Source organism: Callospermophilus lateralis, chromosome 4, assembly GCF_048772815.1.
Source record: "Callospermophilus lateralis isolate mCalLat2 chromosome 4, mCalLat2.hap1, whole genome shotgun sequence".
Taxonomy (NCBI): Eukaryota; Metazoa; Chordata; class Mammalia; order Rodentia; family Sciuridae; genus Callospermophilus; species Callospermophilus lateralis.
Window position 1 is genome coordinate 166,412,877 of NC_135308.1, and position 23,886 is coordinate 166,436,762.

The 23,886-nt window shown below is 57.1% G+C and overlaps 2 protein-coding genes across 4 annotated transcripts in view; one reads left to right on the plus strand and one right to left on the minus strand.

Moving 5' to 3' along the window:
- Selenoo (selenoprotein O) overlaps positions 1–1,245 on the plus strand; it is a 13,605-nt gene extending 12,360 nt beyond the window's left edge. Inside the window, exons 7-9 of the mRNA XM_076855520.2 lie at positions 241–426; positions 560–716; positions 794–1,245. Of these exons, the coding sequence (XP_076711635.2) occupies positions 241–426; positions 560–716; positions 794–949 (499 nt within the window). The 3' untranslated portion in view covers positions 950–1,245. The remainder of the gene's footprint in view (positions 1–240; positions 427–559; positions 717–793) is intronic.
- On the minus strand, positions 62–23,701 carry Tubgcp6 (tubulin gamma complex component 6). 3 transcript variants are annotated; one of them, XM_077109342.1, is made up of 25 exons: positions 22,831–23,701; positions 21,378–21,541; positions 14,054–14,264; positions 11,694–11,867; positions 10,445–10,566; positions 9,462–9,540; positions 9,214–9,323; positions 8,889–8,980; positions 8,655–8,794; positions 8,082–8,231; positions 7,199–7,280; positions 7,026–7,114; positions 6,802–6,917; positions 5,416–5,554; positions 5,037–5,111; positions 3,687–4,926; positions 3,413–3,471; positions 3,159–3,297; positions 2,903–3,071; positions 2,678–2,819; positions 2,239–2,433; positions 2,030–2,162; positions 1,745–1,958; positions 1,474–1,673; positions 62–1,391 (listed from the first exon to the last, which is right to left on the minus strand). In XM_077109342.1, the coding sequence occupies exons 1-25, from the start codon at positions 23,569–23,571 to the stop codon at positions 1,300–1,302; spliced, it is 5,067 nt and encodes a 1,688-aa protein (XP_076965457.1). In that variant the 5' UTR covers positions 23,572–23,701; the 3' UTR covers positions 62–1,299. The 3 variants fall into 3 exon arrangements, with proteins under 3 accessions (XP_076965457.1, XP_076711636.2, XP_076965458.1); XM_076855521.2 differs by having other exon boundaries at positions 3,687–4,944; XM_077109343.1 differs by lacking the exons at positions 62–1,391; positions 1,474–1,673; positions 1,745–1,958 and having other exon boundaries at positions 2,036–2,162; positions 2,246–2,433; positions 3,687–4,944.
- Positions 23,702–23,886: the final 185 nt, after the last annotated feature.

A 23,886-nucleotide genomic window follows, 5' to 3' on the forward strand; every position in this document is an offset into this window, starting at 1 on the left:
TGCAAAATGATGTTCGGACTCAGGACGAGGTGGTAGCTTCTGAATAAGAACCACAGGCTGGTCACACAGAAAGGAGTTTAGTGGGGAGTGACAGGCATTGTGCTCTGGGGCTGGTGATTATCCAGGAGGACACGCTTTGTTAGCATGTGGGCTGACACCCCAAGCAGCAGACCTGTAGCTGGTGCCCACCTGGGGCAAAGGATAGCGGCCCTGGCTGCAGGCTCATGCCTCCTCCCCCAGGCAGCTCTCCATGATGCTCATGCTGGCACAGTCGAACCCACAGCTCTTCGCACTCATTGGCACCCAGGCAAACCTGGCAAGGGAGCTGGACCGCGTGGAGCAGCAGTCACGGCTGGAGCAGCTGAGCCCCGAGGAGCTGCAGAGCAGGAACAGGGGCCGCTGGGCTGACTGGCTGCAGGAATACCGGTGAGCCCCGAACACAGGGTTGCAGGGTGCCTGCTGCTCTGTGCCGCGGCCACGGCTCAGGTGGTTGCAGATGATCCTGCATGGGCGCCCTGTGGCTGCTCCTGCTGAAAGAGCAGCTGGACTGTGATTCCAGGGTCCGTCTGGTGAGGGACATGGAGGGTGCCGGCGATGTGGCTGCCTGGCAGGCAGAGCGAGTGCGCGTGATGAAGGCCACCAACCCCAAGTACGTCCTGAGGAACTACATCGCACAGAGCGCCATCGAGGCCGCCGAGAAGGGGGACTTCTCAGAGGTAAGCATGCCCCTGTCCCCACTCTGTCCGTGGGAAGGTGGGCTGGCCAGCATCCCTCACCTGGACTCTCCTTCCAGGTACGGCGGGTGCTGAAGCTGCTGGAATCTCCTTACCACAGCGATGGGGAAGCGGCTGGAGGCTCTGAGGCTGCGGAGGCAGCCCCTGGGGGACAGTCCTACAGCAGCAAGCCCCCACTCTGGGCAGCAGAGCTGTGTGTGACATGATCCTCGTAGTGCCTGGGCCTCTGCCGAGGCGCTCAGTGCTGCTGAGCTGCTGAGATGTGCCAGCTGCCCCTGAGCTTCTCTCCATGACGGCAGAGACCTCCAGTCAGACCCTGACCAGTCTCTGTTGGAAGCCAGCTCAGCAGCACTGCCCGAGCCCAGCTCTCCGAGTGTGGGGACAAGGGCTCCACCTCCTTGCAGGAGATGCAGAGGGCGCCAGGCCTTGGGGTGGCAGTGGCAGCCCCCTGTCCACCTCATCCTCAAAGAAAGTCTGGGCCAGGTCCCTAAATAAAAACCAGCTTCCTCAGGCCTGTGGTGGCTCTGCCTCCTTCCTGGCCCAGCCCCTGCCCAGGAGAGGCTCCTCAGGTGTCCTGGTAGTAGCTGTTGAAGTTGATGCGCAGCAAGAAGTCCTCGAGGTGGGGCTGGTAGCCACGGTTCACCAATTTGGTCACCACTGTGGAGGCAGCGGGCTGCTCAGGCTTCTGCCCTGCCTGTGCCTGGCTGCCCCCACCCTGCCTGGCCAGGGGAAGGCTCACCTTTGAAGAGGAAGTGGGAGTAGTACTTGAATGTACTGTAGGACTGCTGCATGAGAGCAAAGTTGGGGTGCTCGGCACCCCGGGGGCCACTGGCTGGGCCCCAGGCCTGGGAGATGAGCTGGCTGCGGAACTTCAGCACCAGGCTGAAAATGCTATGGATGATGTTCATGACCGGTGCTGCCTTCTCCGTGAGCAGGCCCCTAGGGAAGGGCAGGGCTTCTGGTAGGCTGCTGGCCTTGCAGTGTCCCTCCCGTGGGTGTCTGGGCCTCACCTGAAGACAGCCTTGTGCAGGTACTCTGCATGGGCGCGCTGGATCTCCTCAAGGTTACCCACTGTGGCCAACCGGGCCCTGAACTCACACCAGCTGACGTGCAGGATCTGGTTGGCGATGTAGCCCTGGGTGACCTTCACAAAGTGCTGCATCTCGTGTTTGAACAGCTGCAGCTGGCGGAACTGCACCGAGCCAGCTGCGTGGCTCACCAGGGCTGGCAGAGGACAGAGGGTGAGCACAGCCTGGAGCCCCCACACAGGGTAGGTGGCTCCAGAAAGACCTCACCTGTACGCTTGAGGTGGAAACAGATGTCCTTGAGCGTCCACATCATGAGCTTCAGCTGCAGCAGGAAGGAGAAGATGCCGCTGTACTTGCTCAGGCAGTTCTCGGTGATGACGATGTTGAGGGGCCAGTCGACCTGCTCGGGAAGCCCTGGTCAGTGCTGGCCCCACAGGACAGGCCTCCCTGTGACGCCTGCCCACGGTGCTGCTGACCTTGTACCTGAGCTCCAGGCAGCTCAGCACATCCGGGGCATTGGGAGCAAACACTTCAGGCAGGTACTTGAGGGCGAAGGAGAGGTTGTCGGCATGTGGGGTGTCCCCGTGGAGGCTGTACTGGAGGGCCTTGCTCAGGATGCAGTTGAGGACCAGTGGGTTGAGCAGTTCCCCAGGTGTCTGCCCAGCCCCGAGCTGAGGCAGGAAAGGGACAGAGTCCCCAGGAGTGCCAAGTACAAGCCAGGCCACCTAGCTAGGCCTGGTGCCTGCCTGGTCACCAATCCCCAGGCTGTCCCACAGTCAGGCAGCCAAGCTCCAAGCTGCCAGGGGCTGTGGTGTCTGGAGGGCAACCAGGGTGGGCCCTGGGCCAGCACCAAACTCCCACTATTGTGGGGCTCCCCTCTGGCACAACTCCCCCCAACTCCACATCCAGGGTCACCTTCTCAAAGAGCAGGTCACTCAGGGACTGGGCAAACTCCCCATCCTCCATCAGCAGGAAGTGCCGCAAAGCCTCAAAGTGCGCCTCCAGATGCAGCTCCGCAAAGAAGTAGTCAACCGCAGCTTTGTTCACCAGGGAGACGCTGGGGCGGGGCGAGGGGGCGGGGTCATGGCGGGGCGAGGGGGCGGGCAATGGCGGGCAGGGCGAGGAGGGGCGCGCACTCACTGGGCAGCCAGCGGGGCAGTAAGGGAACGCTGCATGAGCACCGGCAGTGTCAGCAGCTCGGTCAGCTGCACAGTGGTCTCGTCCACAGCCGACTGCACCCGGGGGTCCACGGGGAAGGCGAAGGCCCGGGGAAGCACGTGGCGTACCAGGTGGGCAGCGGGGGCCTCTGCTGCAGAGAACAAGGCAGCTGTCATTGCAGCATGGAGGCGCACTGGCCTGGGGCTCCTGCCTTACCAGCGGGTGGACAGTGACTCACACATGGACTCGTAGCTGTCCGGGTACTGCTCCAGGCGGTACCGACTGGCCAGGCCTGCCACATAGGCCTGCTCCTTGCCCCAGCGCTGCGCCTCCACCTCAGCTGCTGCCTCGGGGCTGCTCGGGGCAGCTGTGCCTTCCTGAGAATCCAAACTCAAGGTGGGCACCCCACCCAGCAGCTGCTCCCAGGCCCCCTTGGGTTTGTGTTGGAAACTCAAACTGCATGCTCCCCTCCCCAGGCTGCGTCCTCCCAACCTGAGTGTTTGGAGGCCAGCTTGGAGAGAGGTCATCATTGTCACCATTCTTCCCTGCACCTGAGTGGACACAAATGAGTGGAAGGGACATCAGAGCTGAGCATCTGCCCAGGGTACACAGCATGGGTGGCCCAGGAGTCCCCAAACATGCCCACAATGCATTTGGTCCTGGTTAATAGACTTGGCACCTGGGGGCAACTTTCCACACTCCTATGCCCTCCCCAGTGTGTGGGCCCCAACGCCCCCAGCCTGACCACCAACTGTTCCACCCTGACCTGGCTCCTCAGAGACACTGTCTCCCACAGTGCTGGACTTGGACGCAGCAGAGGGCAAGGTCTGCAGGCTGCCCACATTGGGACAGCAGATGGAAGGCTCCGTGTCTGCAGGTAGCTGTGGCCCATGTTCCAGGGCAGGGTTCTGTACTTCCAGGCTTGAGCCTACCTGAGACACGTGGCTAGGGGGGCTCTGGTGGGGCCAGGGTGGGTTGGGCTCAGCTTCTGGTCTGTTCTCTCCCACCCTGATGCTGGCATCCGACACGTGCCCGTGGACGTTCCACCGTGGCCGGGAGGGAGCCACGTCTGGCATGTTCTCCCCCACCCTGATGCTGGCATCTGACACGTGCCCGTGGACGTTCCACCGTGGCCGGGAGGGAGCCACATCTGGCATGTTCTCCCCCACCCTGATGCTGGCATCTGACACGTGCCCGTGGACGTTCCACCGTGGCCGGGAGGGAGCCACGTCTGGCATGTTCTCCCCCACCCTGATGCTGGCATCTGACACGTGCCCGTGGACGTTCCACCGTGGCCGGGAGGGAGCCACGTCTGGCATGTTCTCCCCCACCCTGATGCTGGCATCCGACACGTGCCCGTGGACGTTCCACCGTGGCCGGGAGGGAGCCACGTCTGGCATGTTCTCCCCCACCCTGATGCTGGCATCTGACACGTGCCTATGGAGCTGCCCTGTGGGCCGGCTGCTTCCCTCCTCAGAGGTGACATGCCTGAGTGGGGGGGACAGAGCCATCTGTGTGCCCTCATGTGTGGCCTCCCATGGCACATGCTCCTCAGGGTCCAAGCTGCTCTCAACAGCCTGGAGGGGACCTGAGGAAGGTGAGGTGGCCGCGGCTGGCCTCAGGACGGTGCTGAAGTCGTACTCCTGTGGCTGGGCAGGCTGTGTACTAGCTGTGGCATGGGCCTCCCCAGGGGAAACAGCAGGCAGGTCTGAGCTGATGGTCTGCAGTGCCTCCTCCAGGGGAAGGGCCCTGTTGGTCTCAACAGGCTGCTCAGCGCTGGGACCCAAGGGCAGGAAGTCTGTGATGCTGAGGCCAGCAGAGAACGGCTCAGCCCCCTCTGCCAGCCTGGTCCCCGAGCCACCAGCCCCAACTGCTGGAGACTCAATGGTCTGCGTAGTGGGCACACTCGGCCTGCCTGGACAATCCCAGGCAGCCAAGTGCAGCTCTGTGGGTGCTGAATTACAGGTAGGACCTCTGTCTGGGTGCTCGGGGCCTGGAGACGTGACCTGCAACAGGGCATTGACCTAGCCTGGTCTCAGGTCTCCCAGAGCCATCTAACCCCACTCCCCACATTCAGCTCTCCCACTGGGGCCCTCAGTCCTGCTCTAGTCCTTACCTGGGAGCAGGTACCTGGGAGGTGACCCAGCAGCTCCTGGGGCTGGCAAGCCTCAGCCACGTTGTTCAGCATCTCCTGAAATTAAGCCAGTGGGACACAGGGAGCAGCATCTGTGCACCGACCAGCAGAGCTGGCACCTAGCCCAGCACTCTCCACAGGGCCTCCCTGGCCCATGGAAGCCACAGCCCTGCTGCCCACACACGCTGGTGATGGTGCTTATGCTGGATCAGCACATGCCTGGTCACCCCCTGCATCTGGCACGCAGAGACAGCACAGCGCCTGTGACAGGCTGAGGAGGGGTACAAGCCCTGTGCCATTTCAGAAGCTCAGACACACATGGCACCCTTCAAAGAGCTGCTACTTAATGTCACGACAATACCTGGACACGCTTTTCATCTTCTAGGAAAAAACGAAGCCGTGCACTCTCCAGTCGGTGCCTCTGGATTCTCCACAGTGCCCTCTGCTCCCGACGAGCTGCCTCTGCAGACAACTTGCTATAGTGGTCCACCAGTGCCTGCCTGAAGCCATACCCAGAGTGGACACAGTCACCAGTCACTGCACTGTCTGTGGGCACCCCCAGGCAAGGAGGAATGTTCCCATGGGCATGTTCCTGGGGCCCCTATCCTCCATCTTCCCCCAAGAACCCCTGGGGCTCCCTGGGTGGGCCAGTCTCGTAGGGGCCCCTAGCCGGCAGATGGCCAGTCAGGGCTAGACAAACGTCTCTGAACAATACCCAGAGAACCTACACGGCCTGAGGTAAGGAACTAAGCACAGAGCTGAGGCCCAGCCTGACGGGAGATGCAGCCGCACTCAGATGCAGTGAGCACTCTCCTGCTCTACAAGTTCAGACCCCACAGAACTGAAGACGGACACACAACAGCACCCAGAGCAAACCCACACAAACCCAGTGATTCTGAGCCTCCCACAAGCAGGCAGCTGGACCCAAACCTGGACTGGCTCGCCCTAGTTTGACCACCACAGGGTGGGGAAGGGGCCTCTGCCTGGTTCCCTGTGTGGGTAAGCAGAAGGCTACTCACATGGAGAGCCACACAGCCCAAGCCCAGCACACACAGGAGGCACACCCTCACCAGGTCCATGACAGTGTCAGAAGCAGGCACAGCAAGCGTCCTGTGACACCGCAGGGAAGTGGCCACCCCTCACAAAGGGATGAAAGTCTTCCACTGGAAGACTCAACTCCCAGTTCATGGGACAAACTAATGTACTGCAGGAGACAGACTTTCAGGAGCTACACCAGATGTGGGCTGTCCCTTTGGGCCAGTGACAGGGTTAAGATAAATAGGAGCTGTTTAAAAGTAAGACAGTGGGGTACAGCTCAGTGGTAGAGCACTTGCCTAGCATTCGTGAGACCCTGGGTTCATTCCCAGAACAATGGGAAAAGTTTATAAAGGTAAAACTAAGCTTTCTTTTTTCTTTTTTTGGTGGTACTGTGGATTGAACCCAGAGCCTTTGCATGCGAGGCAAGAACTCTACCAACTGAGCTATGTCCCAGCCCCAAAATAAATAATTTTAAGGTAAACAAATAGATAAAGAGCCTAGACACCAATCATGCCATGTGACATGCCAACCAGCAAAGGGCACTCTAGATAGCCGAGGGCACCCAGCTTGTCAGCGGCCCCAGCATGGAGCAGGGGCGTGGCTCAACGCACCAGCCTCTGCACCACACTGCATGGCTGCACTCCTTGAGATTAAACAGCCATCACTGACATTTAAGCCTGCACTGCGCCTGTGCCTGCGGCTGCCCCACCTGGCCTTCCTGTCCAGCTCTTCCTCCAGGGCTGTCAGCCGCTTCTCTCGGTCCCGGACCTCACGAGCATAGCTGAAGTCATCTTCTAGTTCTTCCTGTCGGGCCGCCAGGCGTCGCTACCCAACAAACAGCCCTGTTTGCTAAATGGGGCTTCAGCAGCCAGAACCCAGGGGGCTAGGCCCACCCACCTTCCGGTCCAGGACCTGCAGGCTGGGCCCACCCACCTCCTGGTCCTTCACAAACTGCTCCTTTAGACGCTGAAATTGCTCTCGTTTCCGGGCATCCAAGGCCATCTGCTCGGACATCTGCCGGTCTGTGTTGGAAGGCAAGAGGAAGTCATGAGGAGCCCCCACAGAGGACCCAGGCCACAGAGGGGAGGCTTTGGAGCCAAACTTACCGCTCAGCTCACTCAGGACCCTGGAGGCTGCTTCCCGGGCATGGACGATTAATTCTTGTTTTGCAATTTCCATACGTAGTTCCTAAAAAAGACAATAAACAAAGCACTCTCAGTTTTGGTCCCTTTCCTGAGATGGCCTAGGAGAGGGGCTGGCCATCAGAAATACCCGGCTTTTGCTGTTATCCACAGCCTCCCCTGCACCTGCATAGATCTGGGGCCAGCAGGCATGAGACTCCACCTGAGGCCAGAAGGCCACCCAGCAAGGTCAAGAACCTCTGATTTAGATCAATAACAAGGTATTCCAAGCTTTTGAGTGAGTTGACACACTCTCAGAGACACCTGGGCTCAACACCCAGGCTGTATGTCCCCTTAGAGGGGACCACGCAACTCAGAGGGGCTTCCCTGCTCAGCCTGCTGGGTTGGCCCTGCATGGGTCTCCCTGCTGCCCACCATGCTATGGGCCAGGAGGGTTTCTGGGAAATGGCATTGGCCACCATCAGCCCCTCCCAGGGAACACTGGGAACGTGGCCCTGCCAGACACATTAGTCCCCCAGCAAGAGGGGCTGCAGAGGCCCGTGTGTAGACACGTCCCTGCCGCCTGGAGCTCGCCCAGGACATCTACCCACAACGCAGGGAAGCCCCGCTGCTGCTGCCTGTGTCAGCAAAGCCCAGTGAAGGCTGGGCTACCCAGACCCAGGAAGAGGGAGGGCCCCTGCCTGGACACCGACTCCAGGACACGTATTCCACTATCGCACCCCAGACAGCACCAGGACAGAGAACACCAAAGGGGCTGCCCCATTGTGCATGTCTAGCCCCCAGCCCCTAGCCCCTCAGCCACCCTGGATAAGGGGCAAAGGAAGCCCCTGAGGCCCAAGGGAAGCACCTTCTCCTCCCTGCTGATGGCGCTGTGGCGGGCAACCCTCTCCATCCGCCCAACGTAGACAGCACAGTCCTTCTCTATCTCCTTCAACTCCTCCAGGGAGAAAATCACGGAAATGCGAGGCACAGGGACATCCGACCAACAGAGGTAGTGCTGCCAGAAGGGGGCTGCAGTGAGCACTGGCCCGCAGTGGGACAGGGCACCAGGACCCAGCTTTGCCTCTGGGTTTCCAGGGATGTGTGCGGACAACCAAATGCTCTTTCTCAGAAATGATTCTCTCCTATGTCCAGACAGCAGCCCTCAATGGCAACACACAGCCGGTCTTCTCAGACGTGAGGGTACCTCCCAGATGGACCCTCCCTCAGTCCCGGCTGCACAGGGGCTCCATCCAGAGCAACGCCACGTGTAGGGCCATGGGTGCCTACAGAAGTAACGGCAGGGTCCCACAGACACCCCTTCAAAGGAAGCTGAGAGAACCCTGACACCTACCACGTGTGGAGATGCGTCACTGAACACGACACCCGTGGACAGACTGGGCCCCACAGCTCCTCCCCCAGGTGCCCCGTCCCCGCTCACCCGGGGACAGCAGAGCTTCAGCAGGTTGATGGTCTTCCCACAGACGTACACGTCGTGGGCAATGTGCTTCAGGAACACAGGCACACAGTCCTCCACCTCTTTGGAGATGAGCACATAGCCATGGGTCCAGTAAAACTTGTCTAAACACGGAACAGAACACGGAGTGGCCTGCAGTCAGTGCTGTCCCTGTCCCACAGGTGTGGAGGCCCAACCCAAGAGCCTGTGGCCACCTACCTCTGAAGCCAAGGTACTCGTGGTTCACCTGGATCATGAACTCCCCGTACACGTCTCTGAAGACCCCGCTGTACACCCAGTCATGAATGAACCTGCCACAGCATCGGGTGCCAGGGGTGAGTGGACATGGCATAACATGGACAGGCCATGCCAGCGGTGGGCAGCTGTGGGGCGAGTGTGGCCTCCTCCCTAGTGCACCCACCACTTGAGTCACCCTCCTGCCTCACGTGTGGCCAAGAAAGCTCCCAAACACCACTTGATCTGAACACAGCCCTGCCCCACCTGCCCCAGAAGCCCAGGTCCACCTCCCACGCAGCACACCCACCGTGTATAGGGCTCACAGCTTGTCTTCAGCAGGGACAGCAGCACAGGGTAGTGCTCATTGCTGCAGTTGTCCAGGGCTTCCTGGTAGAGGTAGGACAGCAGCTTCACCCCCTGCACAAAGGAGCAGAGGCAGGCTCAGCAGCAGTGCCTGGAGCCCTGCCTAGGTGGGCAGCAGCACCAGGAGCCACTAGCCAGCCCCCACCCCCGGAACTGACCAGGCCCCCACAATCAGCAAGGGTGCAAACTCACGGTAGGGAATGCATCCCCGGGCGCTCCTCCGCTGGACCCAGGGAGCACAGTGCCAACACCACAAAGCTCAGCCAGGTACCTAGGCCCAGAGGCTAGATCAGACCAGGTGATAGGGCTTTGGTTCCCAGGCTAGGCTTAGACCAGGTGACAGTCTCAGGATCCCCAAGGCTAATACCAGAGCAGATGACAGGGCTGAGGTCCCTGAGGCCAGGGTCAGACTAGGTGAGTGAAATCCCTGCCCAACTTAGGCTCCCCTAAATGACTGGCCTGCCTAGGCTTTAAAAACCACTCATACCCCATCTACCTACAGCTGAGCTTCCCGCCAGACCAGTCCAGGAACCTATGCCTATGTGTCCACCCGCATCACTGCACACCCGTGCCTGGATGCAGCCACCTCCCCACTCCAACCCAAGCCCACGATTCCCTCAGTTCATGTCTATGATTGCCAAGACCCCCTCCTGCCTTCTCCCAGCCTGGCCCAGGTCACCACCCCCTGGGGCCTAATGACTGCTGAGACCCCCACAGGCCCTTCGCCCCCTCTGCCCAACTGCTGCTCTGCTCCACCTGACGTCCCCCAGGACCAGGCCCTGCCCTCCCCGCACACCCCCACTCCCTGCTGTCGGGAGGGTGCCTTTCTCCGTGAGGCCTCCACCCCTCTTCTTCAGATAGCACTAGCCACAGACACTTGACTGGTTTTTTACTAACAGGCTTGTGAGTCCCAGAGGCCATGTCCATGGACCCGTGTACTATTTAGGTGGGAACCCCCAAACCTAGGCAGGGTGGACGTGGGTGTGGTGGGTGGACGGCAGCACCCAGTGACACCTAGCACCAGTGGGCCAGGGACACTCGGTTACCTCCTGCGATTGCTCTTCTGGACCTTGCTGGGGGGAGCTCACTGTGCTCCCTAGCACAGATAGACAGCTAGCTCCCCGCAGCAAGTCCCATGCTACCCCCCAAGTCCCCAGCCATGTGCAGAGCTTCACCTGAGCTGCCGGCCCAACTTCTTAAAGAGAAAGCCAATGGTGAGGAGGCTGAGTGTGGGCGGGGTGGCGAGGACGCAGGCCCGGTAGTACTGCAGGTACCGCCTCAAGCCGCTGGTGAAGGCCTGCAGGGGAGGCTAGGAGGAAGGTCTGCACGCAGACTGAGCCACCACCCGGTTTGGAGAGCACACGGCTCTGCTTCCAGACCCATCCTGTGCCCACCTCCCAGGCAGTGCCACCTGTCAGCTCAACCCAGCTACAAGTAGGGACAATGCACAGGATGGCCCATCACATGCCTGGCCTCAGCCAGGCGCCACCACAGTCGCCAGCTCTGAGGCCCCAGCAGTGTGGCCCTGAGTCACCCAGACAGGACAACCTAGAACCACCACCCCAGGAGCCACCTGTCTTGTCCACACATGCCAGATGGTCAGGAGCCATAGCCACCCCCTCCTGCCCCTCAGAGGCCTGGGTGTCCACCATAACCCATTCTCTACACCCTGAAGCCCTGCATCCCCTCAAGTCCCATGCTCACTCCCTCCTACCTGGATGGACTTTCCCATGCAGCTCCCGTGCACTGCCTCCCAGCCTACAGTCGGAAAGCTGGCCTCAGTGTATCATCTGTCCCTCATCAGAGCTTGAAGGGGCCACGTGGCCCAGTCCTCCCAGGCTGGGCCCTGCCCCACCTCTTCCTGACACCTGCCCCTCATCTCTCCTAGTATCCAGCTCTTGTGTGCACCTGTGCTCACCCAGCTCAGGCCACACCTGTGGTCCGGTGGGATTCTACCAGGACCTGAGCTGGATGCAAGTCCTTCAGCAAAACAGCAACTCCCAGAAACAGACTTGGCTCAGGACCCAAGCACCTCGAATGTCAACTTCTCAAAACAGGAGAAGTGCCGCTGGTGCTGTACAACTGGGAACAGGTGACTCAGGCCCACTTAGTTGCTGCTGGTACCTGTCTGGCTTGCCCCACAGCACCTGGTGTTGCCCCCAGCCCCCAAACATTGGCCACACCTACCTCCGGCTAGCCTTTGGCCCGAACGCATCTGCCCCAGGGTTCCAGTGGAAGAATGGATAAGTGATACCTCACCCCAGTCACCCATTCCTGGGAAGGTCTGGACTCAGTGATCCTGGAGTAGGACCTGAGATTCTTTCCAGAATGCAGCTGGAGGATGCCTAGCATGATGAGGCCCTGGGTTCCATCCCCAACATGAAAACAGGACCCAGAATACAATGGTTCTCTTCAAGCCAATACCTGAAACACAAGGCCCCTGCTGCAGGAGGCGCCCAGCACGGGCTGCAGGGAGAAGTGGCTCAGGCGTGTGTAGCAGGTTCCATACTCAGCCACCTCTGACAGGATACTGCTGATGCTCTCGGGAGAAGCCCCTGACACGTGGACACCCCGCTCCACAACAAAGGCCTGAGAGAGCTACAGGATGAGAGGTGGAGTCAAACCAGGCATCTAGACCCCTAGCGTGGGCACCCAGCCACATACCACCCAGAGCCCCCCAGGACCAAGACACACAAGCAGAAGTTCCAAAAGTGAAAGGAAAATGGCCCAAATACACCCACTTGTGTGTATTTATTATAACCATAACAGCATATGGTCTTTCACTGACCACACTTAAAATTACATGTTCAAGGGGTTGGGGTTGTGGCTCAGCGGTAGAACGCTTGCCTAGCATGTGTGAGGCTCTGGGTTCGATCCTCAGCACCACATAAAATAAATAAATAAAATAAAGGTATTGTGTCCAACTACAACTAAAAAAAAAATGTTAAAAAAATACATGTTCGGTTTGGGGTTGTGGCTCAGTGGTCAAGTGCTCAACTGGCACGTGTGAGGCACTGGGTTCGATCCTCAGCAACACATAGATTTAAATAAATGAAATAAAGGTGTCGTGTCCATCTACAACTAAAAAAATAAAAATTAAATTAAAATAAAATTTATAAAACGTTCAAGGGCTGAGGCTGTGGCTCAGTGGTAGAGCACTTGTCTAGCATGTGTGGGGCACTGGGTTCAATTCTCAGCATTGCATATAAATAAAATGAATAAAATAAAGGTCATCAACAACCTAATACATTAAAAAAAAACCATCTTCACAGTTCCAGCTGCGGAAAGGGCGCAAACAGCCCCTCCACACAGTCCAGAAGCACACACAAGCCAAGGACGGCGGCGAGAGACCCTGCGCAGCGCTGGGAGGAGCGAGAGCCGCAGAGAGCCGCAGAGGCCCAGTCAGCCCAGGCCAGCCGGTGGCCACGAGGCACACCTAGGGAGGCTAGGCAGCAGGTGAGCAGAACCAGCAGGAGCAGAGACGACAAAGACAAAGGCAGAGATGAAACGGAGAAGAGAGCCAACCAAACCAAACGCTGGCTCTCTGAAGAGATCAACAAGCTGAGGAACCTTCACCTAGAGTGAGTGAGGGAAAAAGATGTTGGGGGGCTGGGTGCCGTGGCCACACCTATGATCCCAGAGACTCGGGAAGCTGAGACAGAAGGACTGCAAGTTCAAGGCCAGCTTCAGCAACTTAGCAAGGCCCTGTCTCAAAATAAAGATTAATAAATGAAATGAAATGAAAATAAAAAAAAGGACTGAGAATGTAACTCAATGGTGAATCACGCTTCAGTTCAACCCCAGTATAAAAGAAAAGGACAGCCTGGGCAACTTAGCAAGACCCTGGCTCAAAAATTACGAAGGGCTGGGCATGCAGCGCAGTGGTAGGGCTCCTACTGTTAGGATACGTGAGGCCCTGGGTTCAATCCCCAACACTGCAAACACATAAAAAAAATCAAAATAAAACAAAAGTTAACTCATTGTAGATGTGCAGAAACCTCAAGAATCCACAAAGAAGCATCCAAGGGAAAAAAACTCATAAACCGCAAACTCCAAACATTACTAAAACAAACTAAGAGCATAAATGGAAAGATATCCCAGGTGTTGCAGAAAGAGAAAAACCTATACAAAAATTCATCTGCAATCTTAAAGGACCCCAAATAGCCAAAATGGTCTTGAAAAATAACAAGCTGGGGGGCTGGGGATGCAGCTCCATAGTGGAGCACTTGAGAGGCCCTGGTTTCCATCCCCAGAACCACAGATGCACAAAACGCAAGCTGCCGGACTCACTTCCCAGTTCAAAAGCTCCAGTCAAGCTCAGCCCTTGACACAGCAGACACACTGCACTCCACCCTGCACACCACCCACACACACTGCACTCACCCTCACACCACCCACACACACTGCACTCACCCTCACACCACCCACACACACTGCACTCAGACATGGCGTGAAGATGGGCGTGTAAAATGGAGTTCGGAAAGCAAAGTTTGACTGACAAGGAGGTGCCAAGACCATTCAACAGGGATGAGACAGGCTTTTTGACAAGAAGATGCTGGACAACTGGATGTCCAAGGCAAAGAATGAAGCTGGCCTCCTGTCATGGGAATGGAGGAAAGGGGGTGAAGCATTTCTTCTGTCTCACTGAGAGTCTGCAGAGCTAACCTTCCCTGCCACCCACTGCACTGACCTACCCCACCCCTGGACATGCTCTAAGTGTGCCTGGTAGAGGGCAGGCTGCCAGCAAGCACCAACCTGGCCCCGTGACTGCTAGGCCTTCTTACCTGGCAGAGGGAGAACGTGGCGGACACCACCCCAAGCAGGACGTTCAGCGAGTCCTTTACCAGCTCTTGCTCCTTCACCAGCATGGGCCTTGGGGCCTGCAGGAGGCCCCCACTGAGCGCCTGAAGCTCACCTTGGCGGAGCCTGCAGAACCTGTCAAAGGCGTCCCTTCCCGCCTCAGTGAGGTAGGGCTCCTCTCTGTGGCCAGGGGGGCTGCAAGGGAAATAGAGGAAAAGATGCTGAACAAAAGGGCAGCAGGCATCTTAGTACCCTCCCACCAAGGAGCAGGTTCATCTGTCAAAGGGCCAGTGCGAAGGCCATCAACTACCAGCCTCCCCTCAGCCTCCACTTAGCTCTGAAGCTAAGATCCAGAGCGTCTCCCCAGCCTGTCCTGGGACAACAGCCAGGGCCACCAGAGCACCATGGTCCTCAGATGGCAACTCACTATGATGCGTTTTTTAAACCAATCACAAGGCTTATGCATCCATGTTGACTCCCAAAGCATCATCCACGACAGCCAAAGGCAGAAGCCACTTCTGCATTCAACCAAGACAGGGGAGAAACAAAGCCCAGCAAAGCACACAACGGAGCGTCCCTCACCCTGGCACGTCCCTCACCCAGAGCACACGGGGTGGAAGACACTGCTGAGGCAGCACAGGTCCCAGAGTCAAGTCCAGGAATCCCACTGACAAACCCCCACAGCAGTCAAGGCCTAGAGCCAGGGCAGTGGGAGTGGCCAGGCCTGGGAGCAGGAGTCAACGGGAGGAGTGTTTGCGTGTGCAAGATGGAAGTTGTGCTCACTGCACAATGGTGTATATACCTAGTACCACAGAACTGGACACTTAAAAAAGGTGAAGACACTTCTATGACCTGTTTTACCCTCTCTCCAAACACGCCACATGGGATGGAAACAGCAACAATCCCTCTAGTTGCTGAAACAGAAAAGGTAGGTGGAAATAGTGGGAGGAAGTGCACGGGAACAGCCGTTCTCAGTGGCACAGGGCAGCAAGATCCTGAGTTCAAAGCCAGCCTCAGCATTTTAGCCAGGCCCTAAGCAACTCAGTAGGACCCTGTCTTTAAATAAATTATACAAACGGGCTGAGATGAGGCTCAGTGGTTGAGCGCCACTGGTTCAATCCCCAGTACCAAACAACAAAACAAATGTGAGAAGGTAACTGCTGCCAGTTAAAAATAGGGTGCACACTGTCCTGTAAACCCTCACCTAATCCTCACCCTCTGAGAACACCAAGCACACACACACCTGCACTCCACCCTCACACACTGCCCTCCACCCTCACACACTGCACTCCACCCTCACACACTGCACTCCACCCTCACACCACACATACACACTGCACTCCACCCTCACACACTGCACTCCACCCTCACACACTGCCCTCCACCCTCACACACTGCACTCCACCCTCACACACACATATACAGTACACTCCACCCTCACACACTGCCCTCCACCCTCACACACTGCACTCCACCCTCACACACTGCACTCCACCCTCACACCACACATACACACTGCACTCCACCCTCACACACTGCCCTCCACCCTCACACACTGCACTCCACCCTCACACCACACATACACACTGCACTCCACCCTGCACTCCACCCTCACACACTGCCCTCCACCCTCACACACTGCACTCCACCCTCACACACTGCCCTCCACCCTCACACCACACATACACACTGCACTCCACCCTGCACACCACCCTCACACACTGCACTCCACCCTCACACCACACATACACACTGCAATCCACCCTCACACACTGCACTCCACCCTCACACCACACATACACACTGCACTCCACCCTGCACACCACCCTCACACACTGCACTCCACCCTCACACCACACATACACACTGCACTCCACCCTGCACTCCACCCTCACACACTGCCCTCCACCCTCACACACTGCACTCCACCCTCACACACTGCCCTCCACCCTCACACCACACATACACACTGCACTCCACCCTGCACACCACCCTCACACACTGCACTCCACCCTCACACCACACATACACACTGCAATCCACCCTCACACACTGCCCTCCACCCTCACACCACACATACACACTGCACTCCACCCTGCACTCTACCCTCACACACTGCCCTCCACCCTCACACACTGCACTCCACCCTCACACACTGCCCTCCACCCTCACACCACACATACACACTGCACTCCACCCTGCACACCACCCTCACACACTGCACTCCACCCTCACACCACACATACACACTGCAATCCACCCTCACACACTGCACTCCACCCTCACACCACACATACACACTGCACTCCACCCTGCACACCACCCTCACACACTGCCCTCCACCCTCACACACTGCACTCCACCCTCACACACTGCCCTCCACCCTCACACACTACACTCCACCCTCACACACTGCCCTCCACCCTCACACCACACATACACACTGCCCTCCACCCTCACACACTGCACTCCACCCTCACACCACACATACACACTGCACTCCACCCTGCACACCACCCTCACACACTGCACTCCACCCTCACACCACACATACACACTGCAATCCACCCTCACACACTGCACTCCACCCTCACACCACACATACACACTGCACTCCACCCTGCACACCACCCTCACACACTGCCCTCCACCCTCACACACTGCCCTCCACCCTCACACACTACACTCCACCCTCACACACTGCCCTCCACCCTCACACACTGCACTCCACCCTCACACCACACATACACACTGCACTCCACCCTGCACACCACCCTCACACACTGCACTCCACCCTCACACCACACATACACACTGCAATCCACCCTCACACACTGCACTCCACCCTCACACCACACATACACACTGCACTCCACCCTGCACACCACCCTCACACACTGCCCTCCACCCTCACACACTGCACTCCACCCTCACACACTGCCCTCCACCCTCACACACTACACTCCACCCTCACACACTGCACTCCACCCTCACACACTGCACTCCACCCTCACACACTACACTCCACCCTCACACACTGCCCTCCACCCTCACACACTACACTCCACCCTCACACCACACATATACACTGCACTCCACCCTCACACACTGCCCTCCACCCTCACACACTGCACTCCACCCTCACACACTACACTCCACCCTCACACACTGCCCTCCACCCTCACACACTACACTCCACCCTCACACCACACATATACACTGCACTCCACCCTCACACAATGCACTCCACCCTCACACACTGCACTCCACCCTCACACACTACACTCCACCCTCACACACTGCCCTCCACCCTCACACACTACACTCCACCCTCACACCACACATATACACTGCACTCCACCCTCACACACTGCCCTCCACCCTCACACACTGCCCTCCACCCTCACACACTGCCCTCCACCCTCACACACTGCCCTCCACCCTCACACCACACATACACACTGCCCTCCACCCTCACACACTGCCCTCCACCCTCACACCACACATACACACTACACTCCACCCTCACACACACATACACACTGCCCTCCACCCTCACACACTACACTCCACCCTCACACACTGCCCTCCACCCTCACACCACACATACACACTGCCCTCCACCCTCACACACTGCCCTCCACCCTCACACCACACATACACACTACACTCCACCCTCACACACACATACACACTGCCCTCCACCCTCACACACTGCCCTCCACCCTCACACCACACATACACACTGCCCTCCACCCTCACACACTGCCCTCCACCCTCACACACTGCCCTCCACCCTCACACACTGCCCTCCACCCTCACACTACACCCACACACTGCACTCCACCCTCACACACATACACACTGCACTCCACCCTGCACACCACCCTCACACACTGCCCTCCACCCTCACACACTGCCCTCCACCCTGCACACCACACATACACACTGCACTCCACCCTCACACTACACCCACACACTACACTCCACCCTGCACAACACACATACACACTGCACTCCACCCTGCACACCACACACCCACACCCTGCACTCCCTCCCTGCACACCACACCCACACTGCACTCTCCCTGCACACCACACCCACACACTGCACTCTCCCTGCACACCACACCCACACACTGCACTCCACTCTGCACACCACACCCACACACTGCACTCCCTCCCTGCACACCACACCCACACACTGCACTCCCTCCCTGCACACCACACCCACACACTGCACTCCACCCTGCACACCACACACCCACACTGAGCATCCTCCCTGCGTACCATACATATACCCTTACAATTAAAAGTGATCAAGGACACAGTTCGAGGATTGGGGAGGTGTTCAATGTAAAGCACTGCCAGGCACGCATGGAGCCTGGTTCCAGCCCAGCCGTGTGTGTGTGTGTGTGTGTTGTTTTCCTGTGGTGCTGGAATGGAACTTCCCAGGTATGTGATAAACACAGAGAAATTGGCTGTCCCAGACCCTGAGAAACCTCAGCCTCAGGGCCAGTCCTGTGGCCCAGCAGCAGGCCCCAGGCTGTAGACCAGTGCTGGCTTTCAGGGCAATCAGAAGGGGGAGCAGCCCTTTGTGGGGTCTCTCTGGGGCTTGAGCCCAGGGCCCTTTACCACTGAGCCATATCCCCAGTCCTTTTTATTTTTCATTTTGAGACAGAGTCTCACCAAATGGCTAAAGCTGGCCTCAAATTTGCAATCCTGCCTTAGCCTCCTGAATTGCTGGGATTACAGATGTGTGCCATTGTGCCTGGCTCTAGTGGTCTCAAGGCAAGGGCAGAGTGTTTTTGGGTGCTGGTGGAAGAGATCTCTCTCTGGCTCAGCAGCAGCTCCTTCAACCACCTGCTCAGAGCTCACAATAGGAATTTAAAACCAAACAAGAGGGGCTGGGGAGGTTGCTCAGTGGTAAAGCTCCATCTCGTCTCCTAGCAGTGAGAGGGCCCTGGTCCACCCCCAGCACCACAAAAAATAAATAAATAAATCTAAACAAGACAGATTTGCCACAAAGTTGAATCACAGACTGATTCATGGTCCCAACAGAGGCCATGCCAGTGGCTGTGCACTGGGACAACAGTGCCTTCGCCTCCCTGGGATCCCTTCAGAAGCTGCCCAGGCTACGTCAGCACTCTGTTAAGTACACCAACACTTCGGACAGTGAGCCTGCACAAGTCTACACTGCCTCAGCGTCCATGGGAATGCACCTTGGACGTCTTCACACCAGAAGCAGGGCTCAGCCCCTGACAGGTCCCTGTTCTGCACCTCCTCCCAGCTCTCCTGCGGCCCACCTAGATCTCTGCCTCATATGGCTGTCCCTGATGACCACCTCCCCATGGGTCAGCTAGATGAGGCCTGCTTGGGCTGCCCACACCTCACCCTCACACCTGCAAGGACTGTGTAGACCTGCTGCAGTGACCACCTCTCGCCTGCACGTGACTTCCTGGAACTCTGTGCTTGATCTGGACGCCCAGTTAAAACTGCCTGTGGGAAATCTGTTTGGATAACACTCTGGGCCCGATAGAGGCATGGGCCCACGCCCCCCCAAGTCCTGGACCTCCATGCTTGGCCGCCAGGTAGGCTGTGTACCTGGGGGCCTGTGTGTGATGAAATCTTTATTCCATCTCGTGTCTCCTAAGCACTGAGGTGGGCCTCTCCCATCGTCAGACCCTACATTAAAACAACTTAGAAACAGGTGACAGTGTGTCTGTCATCCAAGCTACTTGGGAAGCTGAGGGGGAGAATTGTGGGAGCCCAGGAGTTCTAGGCCAGCTGGGATAACAAAGCAAACCGTGTTTTACACACTACCACTAACCCTAATCACCTGAGGAACATCAGTTCTCCTCACTGGAAAGACCACCAGGGAGCCCCTCAGCACTGGAGCGCTGCAGGCACACAGACAGGACCAAGGGCATTCCTAACAGGGTGACGCACAAATCAGGACATGATCGTGCTTCCTAGACAGCAACCAGAACATTCCAGACAAAGTGCCACCATTCGCAGAAGGAGGCAATAACCATAGAACCAATTTTTAAACATGCAAGGGGCTGTCAGAGAGTGGGACCATCCGACTTGCTTTTTTTTTACTTTTTATTTATTTTTTTTAAAGAGAGAGTGGAGAGAGGGAGAGAGAGAGAGAGAGAGAGAGAGAGAGGGGGAGGGAGTTTTTTAATATTTATTTTTTTAATTTTTCGGCAGGCACAACATCTCTGTTTGTATGTGGTGCTGAGAATCGAACCCGGGCCGCACACATGCCAGGCGAGCGCGCTACCGCTTGAGCCACATCCCCAGCCCATCCGACTTGTTTTGCACATTCGAGGAGACAGGACTGGAAGCCTAGAGAGAAGTGACAGGACCTAGAAGCCCCTGAACAGCACTGTGCTGGGAAGCAAGGAGGACTCCTCCTGGCGCAGATGACCACGCTGGGAAAGTTCTCCCTTGGAGGCAGTGTCCTGGCACAGGGGCACTGAATGACGGCCCCCAGTGACATGCTCTGCTCCAGGAGAGCCTGCAGGGGCCCAGACTCTGTATCAGACAGCTCACATCTCCTCCAGCCCAGACTCTTCTGTTCAGTGCTCCCCAACTGGTCTCCCAGACTGACCCACAGACAGGGTGTGAAGAGGGATCGGCAACACACATTTGGGGAAAGCACACCCTCGACACCACCCTGGGGGTTTTCACAAGGTGCCATCAAGAACCGTGAGAGGACCTCACTGCAGAGGCTCTGGGCCCTGAGAAGCCCAGGGCGCAAGCTGCCAGCACCAGTCAGAACATCCAGCAGCACAGAGTACCCCTCCCAAGGCTTCCAAATGTGGATGAGGTTCCTTGTCTGTACCCCCTGCTCAGGGAGCATCTCCTCCCAGCACTTACCACACAGCCTGCCAGGTGGCCCCAGACCCCTGACGAGCAGCCCTGGTGGTAAGGAGGTGCTGCTGATCTGACTGGAAGGCGTGGTCTGCAGAGGTCACTGGCACAGTAGGAACCTCCCTTTCCCTCTGTCTCTCTCTCAGACACGTGTACATCAGTATTATAGAGACTTCCCACCTCCTAATCTCAGCCCTCTGGGGTCATTAGACCACAGCACACCCTGAGGCCAGGCTGATGTGGGGTGGGTAGGTCACGCATTTTTTAAAAAGAATATTTTTAGTTGTAGATGGACAGTTTTGTTTATTTCCTTTTATGTGGTGCTGGGGATCGAACCCAGGGCCTCACAGGTGATAGGCAAGTGCTCTAACACTGAGCTACAACCCCAGTCCTGGGTCATGCATTTAAAGGCAAAGAAAGCCTCACTTACCATCCCACTCGCTCCCAGCACCTCCGCTTGCTGGGCTCATACATGAGGGCAGCTTCCCACAGGTCCACATCTGGGGTCATGCTTGGTTCAGACTGAGAATCAGGAGTCAAATTGGATGCTGACTGGAACCCTTCATCTTCCCACTGATCCACACTTTGAGGGACCTGGAGATCACAGGACAAAGTCAACCATCCCTATTACTTTTTGTTGCATTCTCCAACTATGACAGAATTCTTGAAACTTTACCTACGTCTATTCACTCACTAGAAGGACAGACCTTGCAAAAGGTCTCTTGTATTTTTCTTTAGCATATTTTTATTACACAACACCCCCCACCCCATGAATTACCTAAAGAATTAAACAAAATCTGTTAAACTACCAATGTTGCTGGGCACAATGGAGCATGTCTGTAATCCCAGTGGTTTGGGAGGCTGAGGCAGGAGGATTACAAATTAAAAGCCAGCCTCAAGCAATTTAGCAAGGCCCTGAGCAACTTAGTGAGACTCTTGTCTCAAAAAAAAAAAAAAAAAAAAAAAAAAAAAAAAAACACCCAGGCTGAGGATGTGGTTCAATGGTTAAGTGCCCCTGGGTTCAATTCTTGATACAAAAAAAAAAAAAAAAAAAAAAAGCTACCAATTTCCATTTTCACATAGCACATAGTCTCAATATAATTTTCTGACCTGGAGATTCCATTTTGGAGAAGCCAGTAAAGAAAACCACAGTAGATGAAGTTACATACATCAAGATGTTTGCTGCAGCATTATTTATGTTTGGCAATAACCTCAACAATTTGCAGTAAGGGAATGATTGAAGAGTAACAGTGTATCCTTTACCAACACTTATCATAATACAATAAAAGCAAATGGCAATTTACTCAGTAATTGGAAAAAAAGTCCCCATGTTATAACACAGAAAGTATATCAAATAGCATGAATACCATAAACAAATATCTTTGCCACATGTAGCTGAATTCTTGAAATATGGTTTGTGAAACTCAACAGAAATTCTCCTACTTCATTTTCATTAATTTGAATTTAAACAGCAGGTCTTAAGGGCAGAAGAAACAACATACCCTGTTAGGTAAAAGAAGAACAGAAGGTTGCCCAGGAGGGTTGGTACCAGCAAGCCCTCTCCAGTAGTTCTGTCTCCCGACAGCTCAGCCAACCCATAACCTAGATTTGAGCTATCCCACCTTCACATGACGAAAGAGGTTAGAAACATTTTCTGTCTTTTTCTTTTTTGGCACAGGGGATTGACCCCAGGGGCACTTTACCATGAAGCCACATCCCCAGTCCTTTTTATCTTTTTATTTTGAGAGAGGGTCTGGCTAAAATGCTAAGGCTGGCCTTCCAACTTGCCATCCTCCTGCCTCAGCCTCCCCAGCTGACAGCAGCAACCAGCACAAAGGCAATTTCCAAGCCCTTGTAGAGGTTTAGGAGAAAAAACACACTACCTTAATGGCCAGTCCAGAGAGGTCGGCACTATCTGGCACAGGGGGCAGGTCTAGTCGCACATCCATGTCATAAGTGCGACTGTGCACAAGAGCACCGAAGATCGAGATGCGGGTTTCTCTCTCAAACCTGTCACCACAAGGGTCACCGAAGGAGAAGAGCCCTACGGTGGGCAGGCCAGTGCCTGGAGCAGCCTCCATCACTTGAAGCGTTTCCTGGACCATGCTGTGACAAGAGTACTCCTCGCTGGCGATCAGGGCCTGGACGTCCATCTCCAACAGCCGCAGGTCGCAGCAGTCGTAGCCGCCGTAGGGGACGTTGCGGCCCGCGTGCCTGTTGTGGCAGAAGTAGTCCCGTTTTCTCCGCAGGGTGCGTGGCGGGCCGCTCCCTGCCAGCTGAACCAGGAGGTCCAACGCAGACCCCAGCTCCACGAGTGGACAGCACGGGTCTGCCTCCAGCCCCTCCACCAGCTCCTCCAGTCGGTCAGCCTCGGGGCCCAGGCCGCCCACTCTCAGGTCGAAGGACAACATGAGGACCTTGTTTCTCACGGGGAGCTTCGGGAGGTCGGGCTGCGGCTGCTGAGTCTCCTCTTGGAACAGGCTCGTGAAAAGGGCATTGTAGGCCACCCGCTTGAGGGTCTGCTTCGCCCTGCTCCGGGTCACGCCGCGCTGGCCCGGGCGAGCCGGGGCCGCTGGCAGGAGGGCCTCGCACAGGTCATCGAACAGCTGGGTGATGCCGGCCATGTCCGCCCTGCCCAGCTCGGGCCCCGCGAACGAAAACGTCGCCAGCCGCGGGCGTCCCCTTCGCGGTCTGCACCGGAGCGGCCGCCCGGCCCGGCCCGGCCCGGCCCGCAGCGACTCGACTCCGCTCGCGCGCCCGCCGCTGCGACGTCACAGCCACGCGCCCGCCGCTGCGACGTCACAGCCACGCGCCGGCCGAGAGCGCGGGCGCGCCGGCTTGCGTCACGGGCGGCCCCCAGCCCCCCAGCCCGAGCCCGGTGTGCGGCCGTGTCGCGGGACAGACAGCGCCCGGGGATTCGATAAAGGAGCGGAGCCGGA